Source organism: Gymnogyps californianus, chromosome 25 (assembly GCF_018139145.2).
Source record: "Gymnogyps californianus isolate 813 chromosome 25, ASM1813914v2, whole genome shotgun sequence".
NCBI lineage: Eukaryota > Metazoa > Chordata > Aves > Accipitriformes > Cathartidae > Gymnogyps > Gymnogyps californianus.
Window position 1 is genome coordinate 5,007,760 of NC_059495.1, and position 26,130 is coordinate 5,033,889.

Sequence of the window (26,130 nt, forward strand, 5' to 3'; positions counted from 1 at the left end):
CTATAATACATAAACACATGTTGTGAAGATACCACCTTTGATCGCATGGGAAGCCCTACTTGATGACAGTTCCCTACCATTTCCTTCCTTCCTTCCTGTCACATAAACTTCTCATTAACCAAGATAACTTGCGAAGGCACACACTGCACAAAGTCAGGACACTTGCAGGTCAGTCTTGAGAGATGCAGAGGCCAGCTAAGGCAGATAGATCTAGTTGCATTTCCACTACAAGCTTCAGTGATTCCCTTCCAGGACAGGGAAGAAGTTAAAGAGCAAACCCAGTTAGTCTGTAGAGAGAAGTCCTTTTAGCAGAGTTTCCAACTCCTGCCCTATAAAGCGCTTTCTACCTTAATTCCTTGTGAAAGGTTCTGGGAAACATGAGTGTAAAACAGAGCGTTGAGTAAAGTAAAATCTGAATATTGTGACATCTCTCCTGAGACAAATGACAGGAAAGAGACAGCTGACAACTACGGCCTATTCAGGCAAGCTAAATTCTACCTAGCTTCCTTGTCAAGTGATTTCTCTTGTCTGGCTGCAGGCAGTTCCTTGCAGAAGGGCTGTTCAGGTCCTTTCTCAGTCTTCAGGGGCCCCATATTCTGCCTTGAGTAGGCAAAGCCAACTGGCCTGAATCTAACATGTTGTTGTGAAAGATGGCAAAGCTTCAGTGGAAGGTGTGGCTCTCCCACCTAGGTAGGACAAGGAGGTGCGTGACTGAGGTTCCATATTTAAATTAATTTCCTCCACATACAGGGAAGGCTGTAAGTCTGGAGTATGAAGCTGATGTGCACAGATGGCCCATCAGATTCAGCACATAGTTTTGAGGCTGGATGGGAGACACCGAGATCTGCTGGGCTGGAAAAGAGAGATCTATATGTGCTTGTAATTAACTGGATATACTTACTCTATGACACTTAAGTGTTCTACTACAGCATGCCTTGCCCTCTGGCTGTGTCACAAGCTGACTGCTAATATGTGCTTTTTCTTTCAGAGACCATTAACGACTTGACTTTTGGTGCTGGGGTCAGTTACATCAGCTTGACGCACACACCCGGTTCAGCTCCAGGCAAGTTATCTTTGATTCTAACTTGAGGGGGGAAAAAACCCCAAATGATCAAATCTGTGGCATTTTTTAAAATATGAAAATATATGCATTATTTGCAGAGAATAAAGAGGCTGAGGACGAGCCAAGAGATATTATCTGTTTGGTATCACCAGAGAAACCGTAAGTTCAATGCAGGTCTGAAACGGCAATCACAGTGAGAACGACTGGTAAAGTGCTTTAAAATAAATGGTCATTCTGCTTCCTTCTTCTAGCCCGTCCCTGCTACGGGAGTGGAAAGTAGAATCCCCAGCAAGGAAAAAAAGCAGCCAACGTGTCCCTCTGAGACGGTCCCAGCGCAGAACTCCACTGAAACCAGACAACTGATCCTTTCATTGAACTTTTGTACAGAATCATCATGTTGCCTGAAATCTGTCCCTTTCCTCTGTAATTATAAGTCATTGTGGGCACATGTCCTTCCTTCCTTATCTATTCTTATCTGGTTTTTACATGAAACTGTCTAGAATATGGGCATACAAAGCCTGCATTAACACATGTATGTATTATAAGCTGCTGCTGTTGACAAAGCTCACTGGAGTGCTAGAAAGCTGCAGTATAAAGGGAGGCTTGCTCTTCACTCACAGGATGTATAATTTGTCCATTTGGAAAAGTAAGAGCATAATGTTGCCACAAGCTTAGCAATAAATGCATTTATCACAGCTTGCAGGGAAGTGAGTGGCTCAGCTTATTCACTCGATCCCTCATTGTCCCTCTTGGTTATATACTGGAGTTGCTTTAATTTGAACAAAGGTAAAACAGCTTGTCACTGCCACACCCCTAAATCTGGTAATTGCACGCTACATCACCTCTTATTTGTTGTGCAAACTCCTGTGTGTATGAACAGCCTTAATGTTCTTTTATATGGAATATTTCCATTCTTGAACTATGTTATTTCCAACTATTAACATTTTATGAAAATAAATGGTTACAGAATTAATTCCACCCACAGCTTCTCCCCTCTTCTTGAGCTGACAGAGAAATTATTTTTTTCTATAGATTTCTACAGCCTCTAAGTCTCTTCTACTACGTCGCTGCTATCTTAGGCACTCAGTTCAATTAATGTTGGACCCAGCAGCTTTTAAGTATAGACTGCAAGCAGGATATGAGTAACTCACTAAAATCAAGGTTCGTAAGTCATACGCATAGCTTTGTGCTCTGCGCAGATAACTTATCATAAATGTGCTGTGTAAATGGTGGAATCTGACCATTCCTGCGTGTCTCTGATGCCATGCGAACCTAACCTTTTCCGTTGTTAACTTCTATTACAGAGCTCTTGCCCTAGATTTCACTGAAACTTGAAAATGGAATCTGTTTTATTCATGCTCATTTGTCTTATTCAGGCATGAACAACAGAAACAGAGTAGGCTTTTCCGCACAAGTGCAAACAAAGAGGCTGAGCGTGCTTTTGCCACAGCCCTTCCAGAGGCACTTACCTCCTGCACTGGAATCTCATAATTTGCCCTCACTTTCCCTATTCTGTTTTGAAGATCAGAGAAACCTTCAAGTGCGATTAAACTTTATTCTCAAAATCAAAGTCAAAACCTGGGAACAGGGGACATATGGAGTGGCTTTGGCTTAAGCAATGGTCAATTATGGCCACATCCATTTATTTTGTACCTTCTCTCCTGCCTTAAAATATTGTTTAACCACTTCGAATGGTAAATTGGAATAATTTATTTCCTAATTTGTGCTTTTCTAGTTCTTCTGTCCTCGAGCAGCACTGAGATGAGCCCTGTGAGCATTAATCTGTCTTCTCTGGAGAAGAACCAGGGATAGACAAATGTCCAAGAATAAACTGATAAACAGCAACATACCTTGGACTTTCTGTAACCTTCAGCCCAATAGAAGTAAATGAGTGCTCTGACAGAAGAGACTTTCTCTTATTTCACTGAATTGAAAACAGAAGCCTCCAATAATATGGCTGTTTAAAAACCAAAACCAAACAAAAAACCCTACTAGAATGCTTTATAGCTTGGTATTTATGTAAAACATTCTTGGCAAAGTTAAACATAATACATTAGTACAAACCTGAATATTATTCACAAAGATACAATGAATTCCATCAATCAGATCTCATGAGCTGTTTCAGGGGGATCATCTCCCCTTCTCTCGCTAGAGATGCCACTGTCACATTTTAGAACTGAAAAATAAGTCCTGATTCTTAGCTTGCTGGCTTTTCATATGAAGGCTGCCTTTGGCTCATGGTGAGACTGTAGATTGTGCTCCCATAGTGCCCAGAGCTACCCTGATTCAAACCTTTTCTTTCTCTCCCTTATTATAGGTATCCTAAAAGCAGCATAGAAAAGGAGTAGTGGATATACAGAAGGTGCAAAGGAATGTTACACTCACTACTGTCAATGATTAGAGGCAGCATGCAGCCAGTGAACAGTACTGTGTGGCTTTGTTGAAGAGCATGTCTTAAGAAGGTAACCATAATGTAGTTGCAAGGTAGCAGTGGTAATGTCCAAGTTACACAGAGAACATATGGTTATTGCTGCCCCATCCTTATTTTTACTTTCATTAGCAAAAGAAGTGGTAACACTTTGTTTAGGCAAAACAAATGCAGCAATGGCATGTCCAGCGAGGCCCCTAGGAAACAAAGCAGATTAATGCAGAATGCTAAAAAATAACACTGACAGTCCAAATCATCAAGTATCCAAAATACTGTATACAGGAAAAGTTAAGACAACTCAATTCATATTGGAAATACAAGAACACTAAATTATGCTACATTAAAAAAAAAATCTTAAACCACAGCACAGTTCTAGTGTTGCATCCACATCTTGCAGTCTTATATTACCCAACGCTGTTCAACACTATCAACATGTATGTTTCTGGGAAACACGTGTTTCCAATTATTCTCTCTAAAGCCAAGAGAACTAGATTTGTTTTCTTTTTTTTTCTTCTTTTTTCTTTTACCATCTAGAGAAAAGTTGCAACTGACGCTACAAAAGTGCTTTTGTATTGAGCTTTTGCTTTCCCAACTCCAGAAACAGTTGCCTTGGCTATGCAGTTTAAACCTGTAAAGTTGCCATAGCTGTCGCACTGTGTTAGTGCTTTAGGGAACTTGCAGAGGGGTAGCAAACATTGAAGTCACTCTGTCACCTTGTTGGAACTGAATCCAAAAGCCATCCCTGGATATTTCTTGCAACAACAAAAACAAAGTGTTGGTCACTGGCAAGAAAACTAAGTTTTATGTATAAAAAAGTTGATAGCTTCTGCCATAAATTTACAAAAACTATCCCTGAGTGACTCTGTTCTGTGTCTGGTAAGACCTCTTGTGACAAGGAAATTGCTGAAGCTAGCTTAGGAGGAAAGAGATGCTGTTCCACCTGCAGTTTTTTATTACACTTTGCAATAATACTGATATGCTCTGACAGTGCCATACTATAGCAACATGTGAGCTCCTCTCTGTAGCTTAAAAAGTAAAAAAATAGCTACATTACTTAAACACTGCTGGCATCACGTATTTACACTTTAAATAGAAATGTTACCGTTTCTGAAGTAATCAAAATATATCTTTGCAAAAAATTTAGAATGTGGGATTTTACAAAATAAATGGAGAAGGTAAAAAAGCTTGAAGATATCTCAGTACCTTTTATGGCAACCTTAGCCCATGAAAGTATTTGGCTTTAATTTTCCTGAAAGGGATGTCTTAGCACTAGGTTCTCTGCCTCCACTATAAGCCTCTTTAAAATACCAAAAGACGCAAGAGGCAAGCCTGCTTTGTGCAGATTAGAATGAGGGGTTACCTGCGTGCAATGAGTTTTCTATAAAGCAGTGAACAGAAGCAATCCTTCTGGCCTGATGCTGCCCGTGTTTAATGTTAAATGGAGTAATGAGAATTCGGTAAGTTTACAAAAGGGCTGAGAACATTAGTTGCATTTACTGTATCGGTATCTGTCACTGTAGGCTATTCAGATATCCCGTTCTGCACCTGAGCAGTCAGAGTCAAAAGCGCAAGACAATCACAAATGTGTAAAAGTCACCAGCCAGGCCTGGGCAACAAGCTGCTGAGAGGAAGACTCCCCCTTGCATGGATTAATCTTACTCTTTGAAGTCCATCTTTTGCCATATCAGCACCTTTTTTTGTCTACTAGTAATACGTACTAGTAATGTCTACTACACGTTTACCTAATGCTGTTCCCCTGGTTGGTTTGCACATTGTGGCCGTGTCCCTGCAGCACAAATAGAAGGCAATTCCACAAGCTTCCACAGCCCAGTCTCTTGGGAAGTATTAAAACGCTTCCTTAGTCCAAGGACAGGTTTAGGTGATCCTGTTGGTATCTCCGGAGGCAGGGGAGACTCAAGTTGGGCAGTGAGGAGTTACTTTAAACTTTGGCAAAGAAAAAAAGGATATACAGATAGCTAGCTATCAAGTTCTTGTGTGTTCCAAACTCTTCCAAGCGCACTTAATTCATCTTTTGCTCTCGCTTTGAGTTCCTGGAGGAGGTATTTTCACACTTGCTTTTGCTGGTTTGCAATATTCTTTTGGCATCTTATATGACAAATGAAGACTTGTGTCTGAAGTCACCCTGCAACAAAACAGTTCAGGATGTAGGAAGGGTCTAGTGGCTTTCCAGGCAACTCTTTGTTCCTGCTGTCCCCAACTGCAACACGCCCGTGAAAGGTAGATCCAATCTGTACAACTTCTAGCATTCTGTCTAGGTAGCACCCCCTTCCAGCTAGTAAGGAGAGGGAGACACCAGTCATACTGGCCAGGTGCTCCTTTTCCTACTGTCCCCTCACTTACCAAGGCATGGCAGGGGACTTTCTCATTCCCTCTTCAGTATCTCTGCTAACAGGGAGAGCCTTTGTCTGATCTTAAGCTTAGTGATCTATTCAAATCCCAAAATGCAAATTCTCTTGTAAAAGCATCATGGCCTGCCCACTGAATCCAATGAAACTCATCCTAAGGGGGTCAAGCCATAAGATAACTGAGACAGAGCAGAGCTGCATTTGATAGCTCTTGGCATCAGTCACTTAAGGCAACTTAAACTGTTCATCATTTCTAAGGAAATGACTCAGCCTTCACCCTTCTGTTTTCTCTCTGTTCTACATCCTTGCTTCTGAGTGGTGCCCACTCTAAGAAAGTCTGTAGGCTCTAAAAAAGCTAGTAGTCCTCTGCCCACCCTCTTCCTCTCCTAAACAGAGAGATGTTAAATGCCAATCATTTGTTACCTCATCGTCTGTCCGGATATAGTTAACGCCATCAGGTTTTGCTGGAGTCTTGTAGCTGAAATAAAGGAAAAGAGCTCATTTCTGGGACAAGACGACTGCAGGATTTTGGAGGGGAGGTGCTGAGAAAGACGAAAATGAGGAAGAGCAGCCGAATGAAAAGAAAAGCAGAGAGAAACCCAGCTCATTGCTCAAATGATAGATCTGTGTGCCTCCTGCATTGTATCCTGTGGCAATTATAAAGTTCATTTTAAACCTTCACTGCCAGATGCCTTCAGCATTTTCCTTAGTTATAAGGAAGTGCCCCTTGTTTGCAATCCCATAGGAATTCAGGATTTATATATGACTGTCAAGTCCAGTGTATGCCAACCCTCAGCTGCATTTAAATAGGATATTTGGAGCTTTTTCTGAAAAACAAACCAAACCAAACAAAAAAAGACAGGACTTCTGCTGAAAAGCAATGTTTAACGGGGAACAAATCTATCTGGTGAGAATCTTGGTTTTACATATATTATCTCTTCTACAGACTCTGTAAGGACATCAAGGCTTGTTTCTGATGCTAATGCTGTTGTTTTTAACGTTTTAACGTGCATGCTAAAATGGCTGTTTTTAATCCCAAATTTAGGTTCTCACAACTAGTGAGATTTCCTGTAGAGAGCCTACTCTTCTGCATATATTTTCTATGCATGTCCTGATGCTTTAAACTAATGGTGCAGTGAGCTCTGTTCATTAAATTGTAGACCTCATTATGCCAACAGCACATAACCTATTGGACAAACACCTGTAGGCATTTAATTGTGCTGGTCCCCACTTCCCATGCAAAGTATGAGGGTATTACACCACAGCTATCACTCCTCTGTCTGGTCTTGGTAGCGAGCACAAGAGGAGCTATACCAAAATTCTCCCTTAGGCAAATGAACCTTCGGCATGGTGCAGGGCTTACAGCGGGGAATTGGATACTTCAAGAACTGGGTTGGCCTGTAGTCTTTGGTAGGGAACTAGGAAGAAATACGTCCAAGTCAGGCATTGAAATGCCTTTTAGCCACCAATTTCTGGCACCCTTCAGACTACTTCATGCTAGCTGTGGACACGGGGACTTGTATAAGAACGCTTTGAATCCCAGCTTACCTTTCCCCACTCTCTTTGCTGTTTGCAAAGTAACCCCTTCTGTAGGCGCAGCAGATACCAAGAGTGATGAGCACCAAAACTGCTATGACCACCAGGACTCCGCCAATTATCCCACCAATATTGAGGTCATCTGGCAAAGAGAGAAGCCATCATCCAGTATTTCTTTAAGGCAGTAGCAATATTCTAGCTTTACATACACTAAAATGACATATCTTGAATATTCTAAGCAAACCCCAAGAATTCATAGGGAACCAGTGAGTCCCTGATTCCAAGAATAAAACTGTGTATGAATCTGAACAGTGGTTTAAAGTTTCCCTGAATTTTTAGATTTTTTTTGTCTTCTGTGTTTGGGGCTATGAGAAAGGAGGATGACTTAATGCTCTAGGATGTTTCCCTTCTTTCCCTATGGTGATGACAATTTATTTATGGCGATATATTAATAAGCATTGACAAAAAGTATGTAGAGCCACTCACAGACTTCCATCTCCTGCTCCTCGCACTTGGCAAAGCCAGCATCGTTTGTTGCTATGCAGGAGTAACGGCCTGTGTCGCCTTTGTGCACGGCATGGAAAACCTGGTGAGAAGAAAAGGGTGGGGGGGAGCAGGATGTGAGAGACAGAAGGCACTGTGAGGGTATAAGCATGTATAAGCAACTCTCCGTTGCCCAGGCTTCACGGCGGGCTGTGAGACATCTTCCTTCCCTCTTTCTAAAAAGGCATGTGGTGTTGGCAGCGATCAAAACCAAACAGCTAGGGGAATATCTTCTTCCATCATTAATCTTCCCTTTCCCAAGTCGTCCAGATCCTAGAACACCTAACCTTCATACCTTCCTTGAAAGCCATGCAATGACTTTTTTCTTTTACAAGCGACTTTAAAAATAACCTGTGTAGCAAAACAAATCTTGATTATGTCTGTAAGGGCATTACCAGAGTGCCTGTGGTGGGGTTCAGGGTGTAGGAGGAATTCTGGAATTTGGCATTCGATTTCGTATCTGGTGATAAAGGTTCACTGTTGCGGTACCAGCTGTAAGTGGACTTCGGGTAACCTTCATTCTCGTGGCAGTGAAGAGAGGCTGTCTTGCCAACAGGTACAGCTTTAGGCACAGTACATCTAGGAGTCATAGGTTTCACTGTGGGAAAGACACAAACCATGTGAATGGCGCTGCTGAGTAGAACTAAAAAATTTCTGACATACTTTCTAAGATGGCTGTGCTACAAAGGCATCAAAACTTTCCGCTATTTCCAGCTCGTTTTAAATGACAAATGCCAGAGTCTGTTGAGTGCCACTGTTTCAACTCTGGAGAGACTCACAGCCTGTTCTGTTAGCTAGCAGTGCTTGCAGAGGTATCTGGGTTTAAAGTAATACCTTGGACTGTAAGCTGGATATTAATCTCATCTATGGTTTTAGTATCAGAAGGTGCTGCCACTTCGCAGCGGTATGTGGCAGTGTCCATCCGGGTGGTGTTTTTAATCACCAGCGATGTCCGGCTCAGAATTTCTGCACGAGTCGCAAAGTCTCCTGATACAGAGGAAAGAGAGAGAAAAATTTCAGGGTGGCCACACAGACTAACTTTAGGCATCTGAATTAAGTGGTTGATCTTGCACTCTTTCTGGAGTCAAGAGAACCACCTAAAAGGAACTTGATGCTTGAAAGTTGAGAGCCTTCCTTTCGCCACTGACCACAGAGGAAACCCACACTGCTAACCGTGTAAGAGGATGAACTGGAAAGCACCACCCCAAATCTCAAAAATTGTGGCAAAATTGGACTTCCAAGATAGCCTCAGGTCTTGTCTCCTTTGGAAGATTCATTTGGTTGTGGCTGTTGATCCCATGTAAAGTGTTTGAGTAATTCCAGATGGAGTTAAGCCCTACTGGCAGTCCTGTGTTGGAGATTCATTGTCAAGCCAAAGAGTCTGCTTCTAATCATGTGCTCCCAGGATGCTGCCAGGCACTGTGCTACCTCAGCAGTAAGCACTGACAGCTCGAGACAGAGATCCCTTCTGAAGTGCAGGTGGAGCCCTCAGATGTCATACGGAAAGACAGGAGGGGTCAGTGTCTGGTCCTGAGAGCTCAGACACCCAGTGACCATGCAAGGACTACCAGGTGCTGGAGAAGGGAAGCTGTAGCATTTGCTTTCTTACCCAAGAAGTATCTCCTACCTAGGATCTCACTCCAGTTCTTTGTGGCTCCCTACTGTGAACTGTCAATAATGAGGGCAGAGAGCAAAGAAGATCCTGCTCTCTCCATCTTGCACTTCGACTGCTGAACTCTAGTTCCAGAAGAAAGCAGCAAGACAGCCAGAGGTCCTGCCTTTTACAGACTTGTTTGTTCTCAGTTGTATTGTTTCTGAGGCTGTTTTGGAGGTCTAAGAACAATGAATCTTCATACCCTGCATTTTATTGTCAAAAAATACGTAAGAGGTTTCGCCATCTCGGATTTTCTTCCACTCGATTCTGGGATCTGGTGTTACGGTGGATTTAATGATGCAGGACAGCTCAACACCTAGCAGGAGAAATAAAAGAAATACAGATTAATAGGAAGCAGCTGTATTTTTGCTCTGCTTTAAGCAGTCTTGCGCCGTGTTTTATTAGGAGATGCTGCCCACAAAGCAAAGCCTTATCTTTCATCTCCCTCACAAACAGAAACACTGCTGGATTCCAGGAGCTATTGGGGAAGATGGATTTTGGCCAGCAAAAATAATAGTCGAACAGATATCAACTCTGGAGAGAAATGAACACACTGTTCTCTACAGGCTCTAACTTATGGCAAACAAGACCTTATGACAGGGTGAGTCCACAGCACTGTCTTGCTGCTAATCAGAGCCTACGTCGTGAGTCAGGGATGCAGAATCTCCCTGGGCGATGTCTGGTAATGTACTGAGGACCATGATGCCTGGGGATAAATTCAGCAAACCCACTCCCCTTTGAAGTAGGCATTGTCATCTCCATCTCCTCCACAGAAGAGGGCATCGCAGCAGGGTTGAGAGGTGGCTTACCCAGTATCGCATTGCACGTCTGTAGCAGGGCCAAGATAAAATATAAATTTCCCGACCCCCTTTTCAGTATATTAATTGCAAGGTGACCGCCTTTCCTCCTTTTGGGATCCAGTTCAAAAAAGCACTTAGGCAGACACTTCGCAATGCCAATGGCTTGCAGGGGACTTCAATAAACCATTTCAATCAAGTGCTTTGCTAAACAGGGAGAGATACAGACATATTCTTAAGCGCTTTTCTGAATCTCAGGCGCTCGGTAGTCCTGCCTCCCCCAAGAAACCAGATACCACGAGCAACAAGCAAAATTTTTCTCAATTGTTTGGACTGATGCAAATCCCCAGGCAGAGGGCAGTGCAGCAATCGCGTCAGGCAGCCAGCGGGCCCCCGCAGCACTCACTCTGGAATTCCTGCACCACGGGCTTGGTGTTGCTGGATGTCAGTTCCACAGCCAAGAGTCTGCAGCCTGGAAAAACAAACAGAAGGTACTAAGAAATAGCACAGCTCATAAGTCACCCAGCTAGAAACACACTGCCTGCTGAGAAATCTTCTCAGCCAGCTACAAGGACTAACTTCCCTAGATAAAACCTATTCCTGGCTCCTAATGCCGGTCCAGCAGGCCTAAGTTTATTTAGGAGTTATGGTGTAAATACAGGAAAATATAATTGTTAGAAGTAGCAATTAAAGAGGAGGATTAACATAATGGTACAAAAACAGTGCCAGCACAAGCCATTTCCTTGCGCTTTATGCTTATTTAGATGGTAAAGGAAGTCTTACTCTGATAATGCAAGAGTGAAAGTATTCTTTTGCAAATTAATTCGATGATCAGGAAAAGACAGGAAGCAGACCAACCTCAAGAGTTCCGGTCAGTTCCTAGAAGATGAAATGTGCCAGGCCTCTAATATACGCTGACTACATCTTCAAGTACTTTAAGGCTCAGCGTGGTAATGTAAAATGTGAGGTAGTAAATCATGAAAGGACTGTGATTCAGGAGAAAACAGAAGTTCAGCTCTTTGGGTAGACTCCCAGCCAGACTGACGCTGGGACAAAAGCTCAATCATGCAATGCCGCAAGGCATCCTTATACCACAAGCTATTTCCCTTTACTGTCCTTCTTGCTCTGAGCACCAAAATGTTTCCAATTAATAGTCTCATTTTCCCTCTGTCGCGTATTATTTTATTTTGAAAAATCTGCCTTCCGTGTCTTTTCTGATGTGCATTTCACCGGAGCACATTCACACACTGCTGGATACCCACATTCACCAACAACTCTCTTGAGGGAGAAGGAAACAGGCGGTTTCCGGCACGGCACGGTAGGAAGAAAGCAAACCAGACAGCAGAGGCAAGCCATGCCTTCATCATAGAGGATATTTTGGAACTGGGTGTTCTGGTTGTTGCACAGCCCATCACCTCTCAGTCAGACTATGGTATTCACAAAACACAGGCTGCTCCAAAGCCCTGTCTTACAGGAGGAGGATGCATACTATAATCGGTGCCAAATAATCAGCTACAGGGGTACGCCATGGCCCCATATGCTACTTTGCTGTTACAAATCCAATCAGAAGTTTGTTGAAATCTAAGGGAGGATGCCCACTGACTTCACTGGGCATTCGATCAAACAGCAAGTTAAAGATGCTGTGCCTCAGTGACATGAGAAGAGATGTATGTATCTAAAGGTTAAGACTGTCTTGGAGTAAAAAAGTCATAACAAACCTGAACAGAAAGCAGAAAAGGCAGCGGAAGAGAGATGTGGAGAAAGAAAGGATCTTCAGCATCATGACAGACAGTTGGAAATTCCTGTGTGCTGGCCTTCAGGGCGGAAAGCTTTTGGACAAAGAGAATCTGACAATGCAGGGGCAAAATTCCTCTGGTGGAGTGGATCAGATGGTGTAACAGAGCAAGGCAGCAGTCTGAGAAACACCCAAGAGCTGCGAAGTCACTCCCACTGAAAGTTCAAGGGCCTTGAACACCTAAAATCCTTTCAGCATTTTTGAAATGTTCCCTGCCAATTCTTATCCCTCATTGTTTGTGAAATGCTGACGCTTTCCTCGGTGCCTTGGCTCTCAGTGCTCACACCCCAAAGACCACTGGGGAGAGCTGAAGTTTGGCAAGGTTGAGAAGCTGCCTTTGTGTACAAAATAATTGTTACTCACATAAAAGCCACCGGCTGATGCAAACTGATAGTTGGCCCAGCCAAAACTGCTCTTAGCAGGACCTTTCCACCCTTCCCCCTTCTGCACTGGAGACATTCATGCAGCGTTTGGGAGAAATCCAATATTGAACTAAGATGACAGTGCTCTGGACTATAATGTAGCTATTTGGGAGAAGTCTTGTGTATCAGAGCTGAAATGAGTAACAGGACAGTGCAGTGAGCACTCTGCTTTCAGTCTGCTTATGCTTTACTTCGGAGAGCCAGGAGAATGCCATTTTCAGAGCTGGTTCTCAGCAGGTCAAAGCAGGTGCTCTGGTCTTGGTTTGTTTCAGTCAGGAGGTGGTCTAAGCAACCACGAGTAATTTGTTCAAGCCTGCTATGAAGCAGCAGAGTCCATTTTCATCAGGCCTGGTGCTTCCAGACCTACCCCTTGAAAGAAGGTAATTATGCCACAAGACGCTGACACGTTCCTTTCCCTCTGTTCATCCTTTGATCCTCTCAGGTGTTCTGTCTGGGGTTGTGATCCTTGCTCTGCTCCCTTGTGAGCATAAACAGATTTCACTGATCCCAGCAAAACCCCAGAGCATTAGAAGTAGCTAGTCACCAGAAGACAAGAAACAATCTTGGGGAAATCCTTTAGAAATCTTTGGACATGTTTTCAACAATAGCGTAGGGCACTTCATACAAACAAGGCTTTTGATTGCTTCTGCTGTGAGGTTCCTGCTTCTGGAACCAAGAAAGCTTTTCTTGAGGGTCCAGGCCTGAGCACTTAGCTTAACTGTGGAGATCTTGGTTGGCTTCCAGCTTGGGACAGGTGGCTCTGATAATGCGTTTGGCTCAGTTTTCAAAAAGGGGGAAGTTGTAGGTTCTGCCTTCTTCAGAGGTAGCACCCTCCTTCATCAGGGAGCTGCGTTACAAAGACGCTTCTACACGTTAGCTTTCTTCCGAGACCTGAAGCAGCAGATGACTATAGAGAGTTGCACTGCACCTGAAGAGCCGCAGAAGGCAGCTTGCACAGTGTCTATCTGGTCTGTACTATCCTATGAATCTTCCTTTTGGAAAACCTAGAGAAAGATGGGGAGGGAAAGGGTTCCTCATTCCTTAAAGGAAACTTGATGTACCAGTTTGGTTTTTGCTATACGTTCTTGCTCACACAAGATCTTTTTTCAGAAAAATTGTGTCCCATCAAGTAGATAGCATGGTAACAATCCTACTGAAGTACATCTACTGTAGCTACAATATAAGTTCAGTTGAAGGTAGAGATAGTAATACCACAATGTTGTGTTACTCTGAAGGAGTTATGACTCTAGAAGTATTCACTCCAAGACAGTGGGACTCCATCAAACTCCGGCCCCATCTCATTTCTCGGAAATTGTTCACAGCAGGCTTTTTCCCACCCGCGAAACACAAGAGATTTAGGTCTATCCCTCAGGCACAAAGCAGGATGTCAACAAATTTTAGACAGAAGCTGAGTCCTTGGAGACTCTGTGAGAGGTTCTGACATTATTACATGTATCGACTGTGGGCAGAGATCAATGTGGCTGCTTAAATTGCTGCTAAGACAGATTTATTCTGTGCGTGGCAGAAGAATACTGCAAGTAGCATGTTCTAAATTACAAGAAGGCTACAGCTATGCAAGGAGCAAACTAAAACAAAAACCTCAAGTGATCGTACAAATTGTAGCGCAGGAGCAGAACACCGTTCTAGCTCTTCTTAGCATTACTTTGGGGGATCCCTTATTCACCAGTCTCCCTGGGGCTGGAGGAATCTGCAGCAAGCCAGTGCTTCCCAGCTGTTAGCACTCTCCTGTTCAAGGAGCCAGGGCATCTGTGCTGTGTCACATTTCCCTGCTGTTGGCAAGTGTTGTCTCTTTGTTGACCACACTTATGGCGTGTTAAATCATCATTAGTGGCGACTGCCACCTTTTAAAAAGAGTGTTCCAAAGATGTTCCTTTAGGCCTCTTTCAGCCCAGTGCAAATAAGCAGCAAAGGTTTTGTGTTATGTCACTTCAAAGGCCTCAGCACGTGGGATGTGGAGAACAGCCGGGCATAGACGTGCATTCCTTTCCAGAGCAGCATGCATGCCACAACAGACGCACCTACCAGATCTGTATGTGCTACATCTCCGAATACCTACCAGATCTGTATGTGCTACAGACTCAGCCAGACATATGGTTGAATCCCAAATGCCATCAGTTCTCCAAAATAGAATCCAGGACAAGGCAGTGAAGTCTATAGCATATTCTTATGGCGCTTCTTTCAGCTAAAGAGATCCAGCCCATGCTTGTTACTGTGACTCATGTTATCTGAATCATTTTAAAATGCTACACTGAAACTATAGTTTCAGAAAAAAACTAGCAGGTTTATAGACAACTATACTGTGTTAAATCTCCTCTCTCTGTACCAGGTTTAAAGTAAAGCCTGACCTTCCATCCCAATCTCTTCTCTGTTTAAAAACTCTAGGCAGAAATTTGAAGAGGAGGTGAAGTATTCCTAAAGGCAAGGTAAAAAGGATGACCAGGAAACAGTTCAAATAAGTTGCTGCCAGCAGTCTATGCTGCAGTATTGTTCAGTGCTTCTTTGCCGATATTGCAGTTATCTGATACGGTAATTTTAGTTAATGCACTGTCAGGCACAAGCAGTACAAAAACATGCAGCTGTATTTAAACACCTGCCCACTAAAGCAACAAAAATATGCCTTGCTTGAGGTGTCCATCATCACTAAGCCGTTGCTTGATTTGCAATTCAAAATGCATCTAAGCCATGTGGGAATGCTGCTATAAACCACATGCCTTGTTAAGCATCTTTGCTTTCTGGATGGTTACTCTGTGTAGCAGAAGTGCTACCGAGTGAGAGTGAGTGATATATCGTTAGGTGTTAGAAACATGTTAACCGAACCCTCTGTATGTCAGCACATTTATGACTGCCAGTTTGGAGATGCCCCCTAGAGCACCCATCCTCAATACTGTGAGCCGCAGTGAAAGAAATGGTGACAAGGACAGTACAGCAGCGATGATCAGAGCAGCAGGCAGGAGACAAGCACTGTTGTTAAGGGCAGCCCAGCTGACCCCAGGACTGTCCCTGCCTTAGAAGTGTTGTGTGTATGCGGTAGGGAGGAAGCTAACGGTTAAATGTGTGAGAAACCTCCAGAGGAAGCCACACAGTGCTGGACTGGATAATACAAGGAAGAGGGAGGCCAGGTTTCTGCCCTCAGCTTATTTTGAGGAAATCACCATAAGCCCTAACTTTCAGAAACATCTGACCGTCTGCACCTCCAAATATCCATCCTTTTGTCTCTCAGTGCTTCAGGCTCTTTATACTCCCTCCTCTCTATCCCCAGTGCATCTCATTGCAATTCCACAATGCAGCTTGTGCCAGTGTAGACAAGGTGGTGTAGGACAGGCAACATGGCATGGCGTAAGAATGAGATACCAAAAAATGCCTAACCCGCTCTGGTAAGCTTTTGGGGTTTTTTGTCCAACTGTCCTTTGGCTGGGGTTCTGGGAATAGCTTAAGGGACTTAAATGTACTTGTGATATATAAAGACTGGATTTATAAAGGGTGCATAAATGTTTAGTAGTACTCGGTCTTGACTTTCAGCCATTGCCTCCAGTCCAAGGAGCTGGCTGTATGTTTGCTCTGACATCCAAGTTGCAGGTTAAAAGCCCCTTCAAGCTGATACAAGGGAGCAGGCAGGTGGACCATGCTGGTCAAGTGACCAGAGCGAGCTGCGTGCCTTTCTTTTATTCCAGTTTTCCATGGCGCCTCCCCGAGATCAGTAAGCCAAGCCTGACTCACGGGTGGGCTGCCCTGCTAGAGAACAATGTAGATGTGCAGCGAGAGATTAGCGAACAAAAGCTTAGGAGTGTCTCTGTTCAAATTAAGTAACAGATGGACCTGGTCTGTGTGGGAGCTGATAACGGTTATAAAAAGGCCATCACCAGACTGTGGCCAGCCCACCCTGGAAAAAACCCACTCAGTCGTAAATCCTCTGTGCTGTTATAGCTGCTTGTGCTAGTAAGGCTTTATTTTTACCAGCTATCATAAAACAGCATGACTTATTTTAGATGCATGGCTTGTACCGCTCAGTTAAAAGGGTGCCAACTCTCTGATAGACACCTACAAACAGAGGAGATGTGCCCGCCTGGGCAGGGAACATGAAGCATAATTAACCTAGAGAAGGCAAATGCAACATTACAGAGCAGTGTTTGGCATTCCACACGGTTCTGGCTTTTGCTTTTCTTCTCTCTTAGGTAGCTAGCTGACGGCACTCGTTTCTTCTGAAATGCTGATAATAAGGGAGTCTCTGATGGTCTCAGCAGGACCAGGATGCCACAGGACAAAGTTGTATGGAAGACCATTGAGTATTTGTGTTCATCTGAAGATGTGAGAATTTCAGATTTTGCTCTTAATTCACTCTCTTCCTGCTCACCACTAGAGAAGGCAAGGAGATGCCTGTCTGGGAACAGAGTACGTACAGTTCTGGAACGAATCTTAACCTGTTTAAATCTCTTGATTTAAACTGGCACCTTAAAGACCTGACTGTATTTGCTGCAGAGAAGGCCCATTAGCATCCAGACCATGCACACAGTCTTTTTTCCTTCTTTTTTTTTTCTTTTTTCCCCCCTGTTTTGGGCAGGAGGATTTACTGTTCTACCTCCTAATCAGACAGCAAAGCCATTGGTATACACACAGCCTATACACCCACACTCAGTAGTGAAACGGGTTGCTATCAAGGAGATACAGAGCCCTCATAAGACAAAAGCCTCTCTGCAGAGCGGCCTCCTCTTGCAGACAAACATTGTTCCTCTCTCCCATGCAGGGAGGGAAGTGTAGGTGTTGCCTGGTGAAGACCGCACAGTGCTTTCTGATGGTTTCCCAAAGTTTGGTTTCGTCACGTTGGGATGCAGCTGCAGACACGCTGCCTCAAATATCCATCTGACAAGGGCTTCTGGAGGTAAGAATTTCACAATCTTTGGTTGCTGTTTTGCTCATGGCATTGCAGTGTGTTTAGAGATGAGATATTAAGGCCCTGCATATGTGCACCTTCACAAAATGAGACAGCCTATTCTCAAGATCAGATCTGCACGCCACCCACTTTGTAAATCCTTAGGCCCATGCTAGGAGGAGGCATCATGAGCCATGCTCGAGAGCTGTCTGAACAGGAAGAGTTCAAGCTTACTCACGGTCTTAGCATAAGTCTGAGCTCTTGGCTGGACATGTTGAGCTTGGACCTAGTCCACTAGCAGGTTCTCATGCTCTGCTCTCCCTAAGGGAGCACAGATGGTTTAGGAGAGAGCCAGAGCTGAGCCGATGGCTGGCAACCTGGGGAGAAAGCTCCCAGGTTGAAGGGCCTAACACACTTAGCCCATTTTATTGAAACAGCTTTTCACCCGTCAGAACAGACGTGGCTTGAGAGACCAAGAGCCAGCTCCGCAAAGGTATCTAAATGCTATTGACATCAAGGGGAAGATGGGCATTTAATACTTTGCAGATGTGGCTGTACGTGCCTTGCCCAACATCTTAATCTGTGCATGATCTGGTTCTAGCTCTCCTGTTTTCCCAAGCTCATACCCTGGTTTCTGGCTCTTCTCCTGGAAAGGACTGAATGTACGTGCAAGATGGGAAGGAAGCAATACTTGGGTGGATGACTAATACCTAATACTTAAAAGAGACTAAGATGGAAGCAGCAAGGGCTAGAGAGTTTCCAGCATGTCAGACTGCATCTCCTTCTGTAAGATATTTCGGGCCATCTTCAGCTCAAAGAAAAGATGGAAAGAGTTAGAATTTGCCCCTCAAAATCTGGGATGAAGGGTAATGCAGAGGGAACAGAAAGGAAACATGAATAGGAAAGCTGTGCATAGAAGAGGCTGTTATTACCAGCCCTTGCATTCCTGAATTGCTTCTCCCTTCCCAAGAAAGGAACGTGAGGCTGAACTGAAAGTCTTGTTTTCCTTGGGTAAGCAACAGGGAATCGGGCACGAAGGTTCTGCGTTGCATTAGATACTGCTAACCAGGGGATTAGGTCCTGCCCAGATCATTTATTTTGCCTTGCTACTGGCCTCTGAGGTCAAGCCCCTTACACAGATGCTTTGGGCTGGCAATGTTACGCTGACTCTCCAGGAGGAAAAAACAGGGGCAGGTGGCCTTACTGTGTGGCTCTGAGGGAAGGCCATTAGGCAGGAGAGCTTCTAATTACGTCTGCACCAAGTCTTTGGCAAAAGCCAGAAGAGAAATAAGGCAACAAGGAAACAATTACAGATCACTTGGCTAGGAATGTATCAAAACAGTCACATTGTACTGAGTGCTGTTCTTGTCATTTTCATTAACGAATGGACAGCGTAATTACATCTTCAAACTGGTCTGGCTCACAGCCAATACGGACCATGAAAATTACTGCATTCACAGAAAATGGGACATGAGGGGATCTCAGGAGGTCAGCTCATCCCCACCTCTGCTTTAGGGCATGAAAAGCCAAGGAATACAACTGGCTGGGCCCCTGGATGTCTGCTGAGGTTCTCACGTGCAGTGTTTCGCCATGATCATTTTCATCTCTTAAAGTGCTGTACCTTTATCAGTTAAGCCTCAGTCCCTTCACATTCAGCATCCCCTGCAATTCAGTAAGGATGTACAGTTCCAGTTCACTGGAGGAAAAAACTGAGGAGTGGGAAGTCACAGGAAGAGTAAGGAACACACAATCTCAGCCGGCAGTGGATATACCATTCTGTGATCTGTTTACTGGATGAGAGTGCCTTACAACAGCAAAAGCAAAGGCCAGGAACAAAAATGGTGAGCACTGAAGAGAAGTGGGAATATTTGCACAGGGCAGATTTGAAACCAACCCTTCCTGCCTATTCCCACTTGCCTTCCATTGTTTCCCTAGCCAGCCCCAAGAATTGCCATACAGGCACATCCTACGTTACTTCTCACTTCAGCAAGTCCCTTTCCTCCCAAAAGTGGCAGATGCTGATACCAAATTAGTGCAAAGTGGGAGGGAAGCAGCAGATAACTGTGATAAGAGCCAGGGGCAATGGTCTTCCTCCTGTCCTCTCCCTTCCTCCCGGCAGGGCTCTCGTTGCAGCAGACAGATGCTAAGGGAAGTCTCCAGGGCACAGTCAGGTCAGTGAGACATGACAGGGATCTATGGCCAGGATCAGGGAGAGAGAATGAACTGTAACGGGAAAAGGGGCAAGTTCCTTTATTTTTGTCTTGTGTGGGAATTTGACTCAAGGATTGCTGAGAATCTCATAAGCCAAAGTGACATTTTCCAGGCTGAGTGCCAGCCAATGCACAGACTTGATCTCAGCAGGTATTTGACTTCGACAGGAGCTAGGATGCTCGGTACCTGCCTGACCCTGGCTTTTGATGAGGACACATATATCAAAAGCTGCCTGAAATGCAAAGACAAGAAATAAGCGGATATGCTATCAGCACCAGGCTTTGCAATACTCTTTAGTGTCTGGCTGTGTCCCAACCATCAATACAGAGACTCGCAGGGTTTTAGCCTATAATCCTCTATTCCTCTGTCTGTGACTCTAATCTCTTGATCCTCCGTTCTCCTCCAGCCTATAGCTCGACCAACAAAACACAGATCTGAAGTTCTGCTTATCAGAGACCAACCATGTCATCTTCCTGTGGAAAACGGGAGTTGGGAAGAGAGCAGTAGTCATCAGAGCCAAGAGCTGAGAGTAGGCTAGAGAAGGGAACAGGAGAGGGCATGAGCAAGCACACAGAGAAATCATTTATGACAAGACTGAAAACAGCTCTCTTTTTAAGAACATTTTTTCCGATTTTACAGTATCATTTTTGTCTTTTTTGCGTGTATAATTCTAGCCTTGGGTATAAAACACAATTGTCTAGCTAATGCATTGCACAAAACATGTACAAATGAACGTTGCAAGAGACTGACTGCAGGCACCAAGGGAACATTCACATCTGCCTATAAGCGTGCTACCAAGAGCTTGTGAAACTACTGCCGTCATTGCACGCTGGAGAGGTGGGGCCGTCTTCTGTAAGGCAGCTTTGAAGCTTTGCAGTGAATCTGTCAGAACAAAGGATGCAGATCTACAAGGGAAAAAGGCATTCAGTAGAAAGCTGCGCGAGCCATGTGCAGGCCTGAAGACGTGTGAGTTGGGGGAATATTGTTCTAGGGGCAGCCCTGAATCACGCGAACAGATCTGAAAAGACTTACCTTGTTAACATCAGCCTCAGCATAGGCTGCAAACCTGCAGAGGGAGTTGTGCTGCAGGGTTCGATAGAGATTATTGTCTTAGGAAGTACGTCGGGAATTAAAGGGATCCCAAATGAAGTCACAGACAGATAAAGATGAAAACCTTGACATAGAGCACTATTAGGAAGATGCTGGCATAAATGAGCAGGGGAAGAGGGAGGAAAGTAATGCCATGTCAGAGCAATGAGTGAGGACGAAAGCCATTCTGGCTTGTCCCAACCTGGATTCCTGACCAAGGCAAGCTTGTTTAATACAGCAGAAACGAGCCTTGGCATGGAGAGGTTAAAAGATTACTTGTCCTGGGAGAGCTGAATTAGCCACATATCTGGGAACTAACTTCTCCCAGACCCTGACTTGTTTTTCTCCTTAAACATCTCCTGCTGCTATTTTTAGCAGAGAATTTTCTCAGCTGAATGCTCCCAGTTGAGTCCTGGTCAGAGGCCCTTTTCCCAGAGAGACACGGGCCCAGCAGCATGTGCTGGTCCCCAGTTCAGCTTAGCTCTGTTTCATTGTGCTGCTGGCTTTGGGGTTTACACGTTGCACTGCCAGCTCTCTCCTGAGGCATGAGGGACAATCCCCCCACCACCCTAGTGCAGGCGCATGAAATCCTCTCACAGATCCTAAAAGCCAGGGGAGGCTGCAATCTGGTCTGCAACTTCAGAAGCAGCTAAAGAAGAGGGTGGACTGGACTTGATAACCGCCTGCAGGCTTTTTACGAGTATGAATGGCAAAAAAAGGTGGGAAGGAGATAGAAAGAAATGATTAGGCTGACATTAATAACAGGATCTGCTTCTCAGCACTAAAATCTATTTGGATTCATTCCAGTTCCTCCAAGGGAAACCGTGGAAGCCTTTATTGTTCGTAAAAGTTGCAACTAAAATCAGACTGGATAAAGCTTAAGGAAATACCTCTCAGAGGACAACCCTGCCTTGGCTGCTGGAAACAAATGAGGTAACTCCCTTCCTCTTCTCTGGTTTTCTTGGAGCCCTTATTCCTCCTTAGCCAAAATGCTAACCTGTCCATCAGTCCATCACTCCCTTCCCCTGGCTCCTCGCTGCTCAGCCTCCAGCACAGAGCAAGCTATCTGCCTGCTCGGGCTGTCTGCCTATGTGCAATTAGCAATGTGTCATTGAATGTCTGGGGCGGTTCACAGGGAAGCGATGCTTGTAACTGCCTTTATCTACAGCTTGATTTAACACCTGCCTGCCAGAGATGGGCACGTAAATCAAAAGGCCAGATCAGGACACATGGATGGACAAGCTGAGTAAAACAGGAATGAACCCCTGGCTTGTCTGTGCTAATGTGCAGTTAAAGCTGGGGGGCCCGGGAAGATCAAGCGCTCTGGATCCTGTGAATGAAGCACGGGTAAGGCTGCAGTCCAGCGCTGGAGAGCAGCAGCGGTCGGTTGGTTACAGCAGAGCCACAGTCAAGAAGGTCCCTCTAACAATGGCCCCTTCTTGGTCCGTGTATCTGTTGCCTGTGTGTCTTGGAGTCACGTCAGTGAAGCAAACAGATTGGGAACATATTTGTACTCCCCATAGCAGTACAGAAGCCAACCCAGACACAGAAGAGCAAGCTGGGCTCTTTTCTGCTCCTTGCCTCGGTGCCAAGTTTCCAGCTCTGCTTGAAACCTGTGGCCGAGCCCTACTTTGGCAGGGGTGAAGGGAGAGGACAGGCAGGGTCAGGAAATACTCTGCTTTCAGCTCATGCTTGCAGAAGTTGGCAGCTGGCTACAGGAGAGGGGAGCCAGACTGAACTCAATTGCGCACCTCTGAAGGCCCCCACGAGAGATGAAATCTGGCACTGTGTGGCTTTGCCCTTCTCCCCAGCTATGCTTAAACAAATGGGGCCAAGAACAGCAGTCACCTGGACAACCCACAGATGCTGCACAAGGGCTTGTCCCAGTGGCAAGAGCTACCTTCAAAAAGCTTCCCCAAGCCCAGCAGGAATCCCAGGAGCCCAGGATTTCTCTCTTGACCTTCATGTACACATTCCAACACATGGGCACTTAACCTTTGAGGCTCCTTTGAAAATCCCAGCGACAGCATTTTACGGATGAGTATGTTTCCCCTAACATCTGCCCCCTGTATCAGATGCTGCCAGAGCCTCTCTCTCTTCTGGCTCTGCTCCCAGCTGAAGGACAGACAATAGGCATTTGAATGCAGTCTCCACTTCCCCTCCCAAACAGCCTGGGGGAGATGGCGTATCAGAGCCAAGACAGGGCTGAGAGCACAGCTTGCCAGCCAGCGACAAGTCTCTCTAGATCATGGCCTGCCTTTTCTTTCCCTCTCAGTGTAGCTGAACCACTGGCTACAGTTGTTACTGGGCACGCAGGCCAGCTCTGCTGGGCAAGTCCTGGCAGCATCCAGCTAGCCAAACTGAGGAAGTCTTTTCTCAGCACACTACTGCTGGAGCCAGCCTGATCCCTCTCCAAATGCTGCCAAAAGTGACTGACATCCTGGATTCCCAACCCTGCCGGCCACAGCACTGGTTAATGGACCTCTCCTGTACCTCTCTGCCATGCCAGCTCACCTGGAAACACACTGGCCACCTCTTGGACTTCCCCTTGCTCACTCTTAATAGCATCTAGCTGCAATTAACTGATCCAGGCAGTGCATGGGGCACAGAGAGGAGCAGTTCCACCTGCAGGAGGTTCAACAAGGGTTCAGCGAGAGCTGGCTTGGATTCTCCTGAAGAACCATTGTTCCATCTTTCTAGAAATAGCTCTGCTTCTCGCATCCTGGAGCCATTTAGCCTGTTTGGCACCGTTTCTGCTGTTTCAGAGACAACAACAGAGAGTGAGAAAAACCTGTCTAGACACCGTTTACCTTCCATGGACTCCCACAGCCACATCAAAGCACCACTTCAAACAAACCTGCAAACTGGCCAAGTAATAATCCCCAGCTCTCCTGTGCCTGCTCCAGCCAGAGGCAGTCAGCACCCATCCCGTCATGGTTCAGAGTTCATCTTTAATCCAAGCCCTTCCGACAACAGGAAGAGAGGTAGGATGGAAAAATCTCATTACAGGAACATCAACAGAAGTTACCTGACCTCAGACTACTCAAGTGGGGGCTATGTCCTTTCTGCTCAGCATCCAGGTAACCTGGATGCTCTGCAAACCTCTAGCTCCTTTCAAAAGCAGCTGTACAAGGCAGTCCTCTCGGCAGTCCCACTTGTCCCACCTGCTCAGATGCTGGATCCCTTACTTTTCCAAAGCCATGCACATGAATGCTGAGCAAGCTTTGCTACAAGCCAGAGATCAAAAGATATCTTCCTATGGCACCCAAGGAAATGGAGGTCACCAAGAGCTACAAGCAGCTTGTCCACCATAAGGCAGCAAGTCACTATCGGAGCAGGACAAAGTCACAGGAGCTCAGGTAAATGCGCAAGATACCTTGAAACCAAGGGAGCTGGAGAGGTTTTTAGGTCACTTGAGCACAAGTTACTTGAAGCCACTGCTTTGGGGAAGCACCTGGCACTAGCATCAAGCACTGACCCTATGCAGCCACCACAAGAGCAACATCTAGCTCATTATTTTAATAATGGTCCTTTGAAATACCTTCTGTGTGAGAGACACCTAAGAAAATCCAGTCTGGCTTTATTCTGTCTCAGGCAGAAACAGCCTTTATTTAGCAAAGTGCTGCTAACAGCTCTGTCTCATTAGTCAGTGTTTAGGGAACCAGGCTGCAATTGTTCTGAAGTCTGGCACTGCAGAAAGAGCCTTGATAATGAGGTCTACAGGAGACGATTCCTCCCGACAGGCCCACAATGACCTAGAAATCCTACTTAATTCCCTGTCAGTGAAAAGTGCTGAGTAACAGCGAGGTGCAGAGGCACTGGGGGCTGATTTGAGAGGGAGACTGCAGCCTCTGTTCACGCTTTGGGCTGTGATGCAAGAGCTCTAGGGTGGAAAAGCCAGCACCGCTCAGCTATGCAGCAGCTCCCCAGATAAAGCAGAGGGGAGACTTGCTAGGCAGATAGATAGGGGTTTGCTATGGGAAGGTTTGTAGCCTCATCAGTAAAAAGACTTGCCACCATGTAGAGCATGCAGAGTGCTGGGAGCAGAAGTCTCTGTTTAACACAACAGTAGAGACAGGGGTAGGCACTTGGAAACAGCCTGGCGCTAGCGAGGGCTCCTTTAAAGCCCCCTCAACAGCAGCACCTAGATGCGTTCTTCTCAATGCAGTAGGCATTGTCTCCTCTGGATCATGCTTGCTCGCAAACTGTGCCAAAACCCTGCCAAAGGCTTTAACTCCCTGACTCAAATAGTTCAACTTTTACCTATGTTCCTAGGCCTAGCGTGCCCAGCAGCTCACCAACTTCATCTGCACAGCTACCATTGCTACCAACAGAGACCGTGGTACGTACTACTGTGGAGACAGCCCCTCCTGCCGCATCCTGGAGTTGCGCAGGTGCTGTCTCCTCTCACGTGGACGTGGGATGAGCAGCGGCTCTCTGCTGCACCAGGCAGTCTGCACGCCTCGGAGGCGTTGTTGAGCTTTTGACACGTTCTGCCCCAACCACTTTTCCCCGTTTCCTTGGAGGAAAGTGCAGCAGGCTGGCACAGGCTTGGGCCACAGACACACTGCTTTCAAGTGGTTTGTTTTCGACAAGCAGCGTGTGTACCATGGTTAGGAACCTCTGGGCTGGATGGCCGAGAGCCAGCTAGGCCAGAAGATGAGGTAGAGGGACTCAGCTGGCATGTGGGCTGGATACAGCTGACCTTGAAGACCACCCCCAATAAAGACCCTTACAGGCATGTGCTTGGCACCTGTTTCAGCCAGCAGACGAGGGACTAAACCAGGAATTCTGGAACTGAATGCACAGTCTGTTAAAGAGTGGTCTGAAGACTCCCACCCACGTGAAGCTGTCGCTGATGTGTGCTCTCTTACAGATCCTTGCAGAGGAATGCATCTTTGCCCATCGTGTGCAAGACTGCTACTCCCATACTGCAAATGCAGCCCTGTTTAAAGTACAGCTCAAATCCACAAAGGACTGCTGTAAAAAAAGAAATGTGGAAATGAAATCACCAGCCGAAACAGCGTCTAGAGACAACTCAAGCCAAGTCCCTTGAATGTTAGCACCAGAAGGAGGACTCCGAAATGGAGAACCTAGCTCATTCTGCACCAGCTCTGCTGGCACAGACAGAGGATCTGCCTCAGAGACATGAGGAAAAGACATATGCTGAGAAAGGAAGGACCAGCTTTATTTTACCAGCCGGTGTTCCCACCAGAGATGTGCTTTAATGACTGCCTTGCAAAGTAGGAATTAAATCCAAAGGTGCCTATGCATCTTCCTTGCTGTCATCCCCTTATCAGTTATCTCCAGCCTGCTCTGAGCCAGAAGATGAAAGGAT

At 45.5% G+C, this 26,130-nt stretch overlaps 2 protein-coding genes across 5 annotated transcripts in view; one reads left to right on the top strand and one right to left on the bottom strand.

The window, feature by feature from the left end:
* NCAPD3 (non-SMC condensin II complex subunit D3) overlaps positions 1-2,102 on the top strand; it is a 28,579-nt gene extending 26,477 nt beyond the window's left edge. For all 4 annotated transcript variants that reach the window (XM_050911049.1, XM_050911046.1, XM_050911048.1 and 1 more), the window contains 3 exons: positions 989-1,063; positions 1,162-1,222; positions 1,315-2,102. In XM_050911049.1, the coding sequence (XP_050767006.1) occupies positions 989-1,063; positions 1,162-1,222; positions 1,315-1,426 (248 nt within the window). In that variant the 3' untranslated portion in view covers positions 1,427-2,102. The remainder of the gene's footprint in view (positions 1-988; positions 1,064-1,161; positions 1,223-1,314) is intronic.
* Positions 2,103-3,056: 954 nt separating this feature from the next.
* Positions 3,057-26,130, bottom strand: part of JAM3 (junctional adhesion molecule 3) — a 28,467-nt gene continuing 5,393 nt past the window's right edge. The window contains 12 exon segments of the mRNA XM_050910936.1: positions 3,057-5,634; positions 6,281-6,335; positions 7,406-7,535; positions 7,880-7,979; positions 8,332-8,534; positions 8,771-8,923; positions 9,793-9,906; positions 10,794-10,859; positions 22,641-22,752; positions 22,754-22,888; positions 22,890-22,983; positions 22,985-23,029. Coding sequence (XP_050766893.1) covers positions 5,599-5,634; positions 6,281-6,335; positions 7,406-7,535; positions 7,880-7,979; positions 8,332-8,534; positions 8,771-8,923; positions 9,793-9,906; positions 10,794-10,859; positions 22,641-22,752; positions 22,754-22,888; positions 22,890-22,983; positions 22,985-23,029 — 1,243 coding nt within the window. The 3' untranslated portion in view covers positions 3,057-5,598.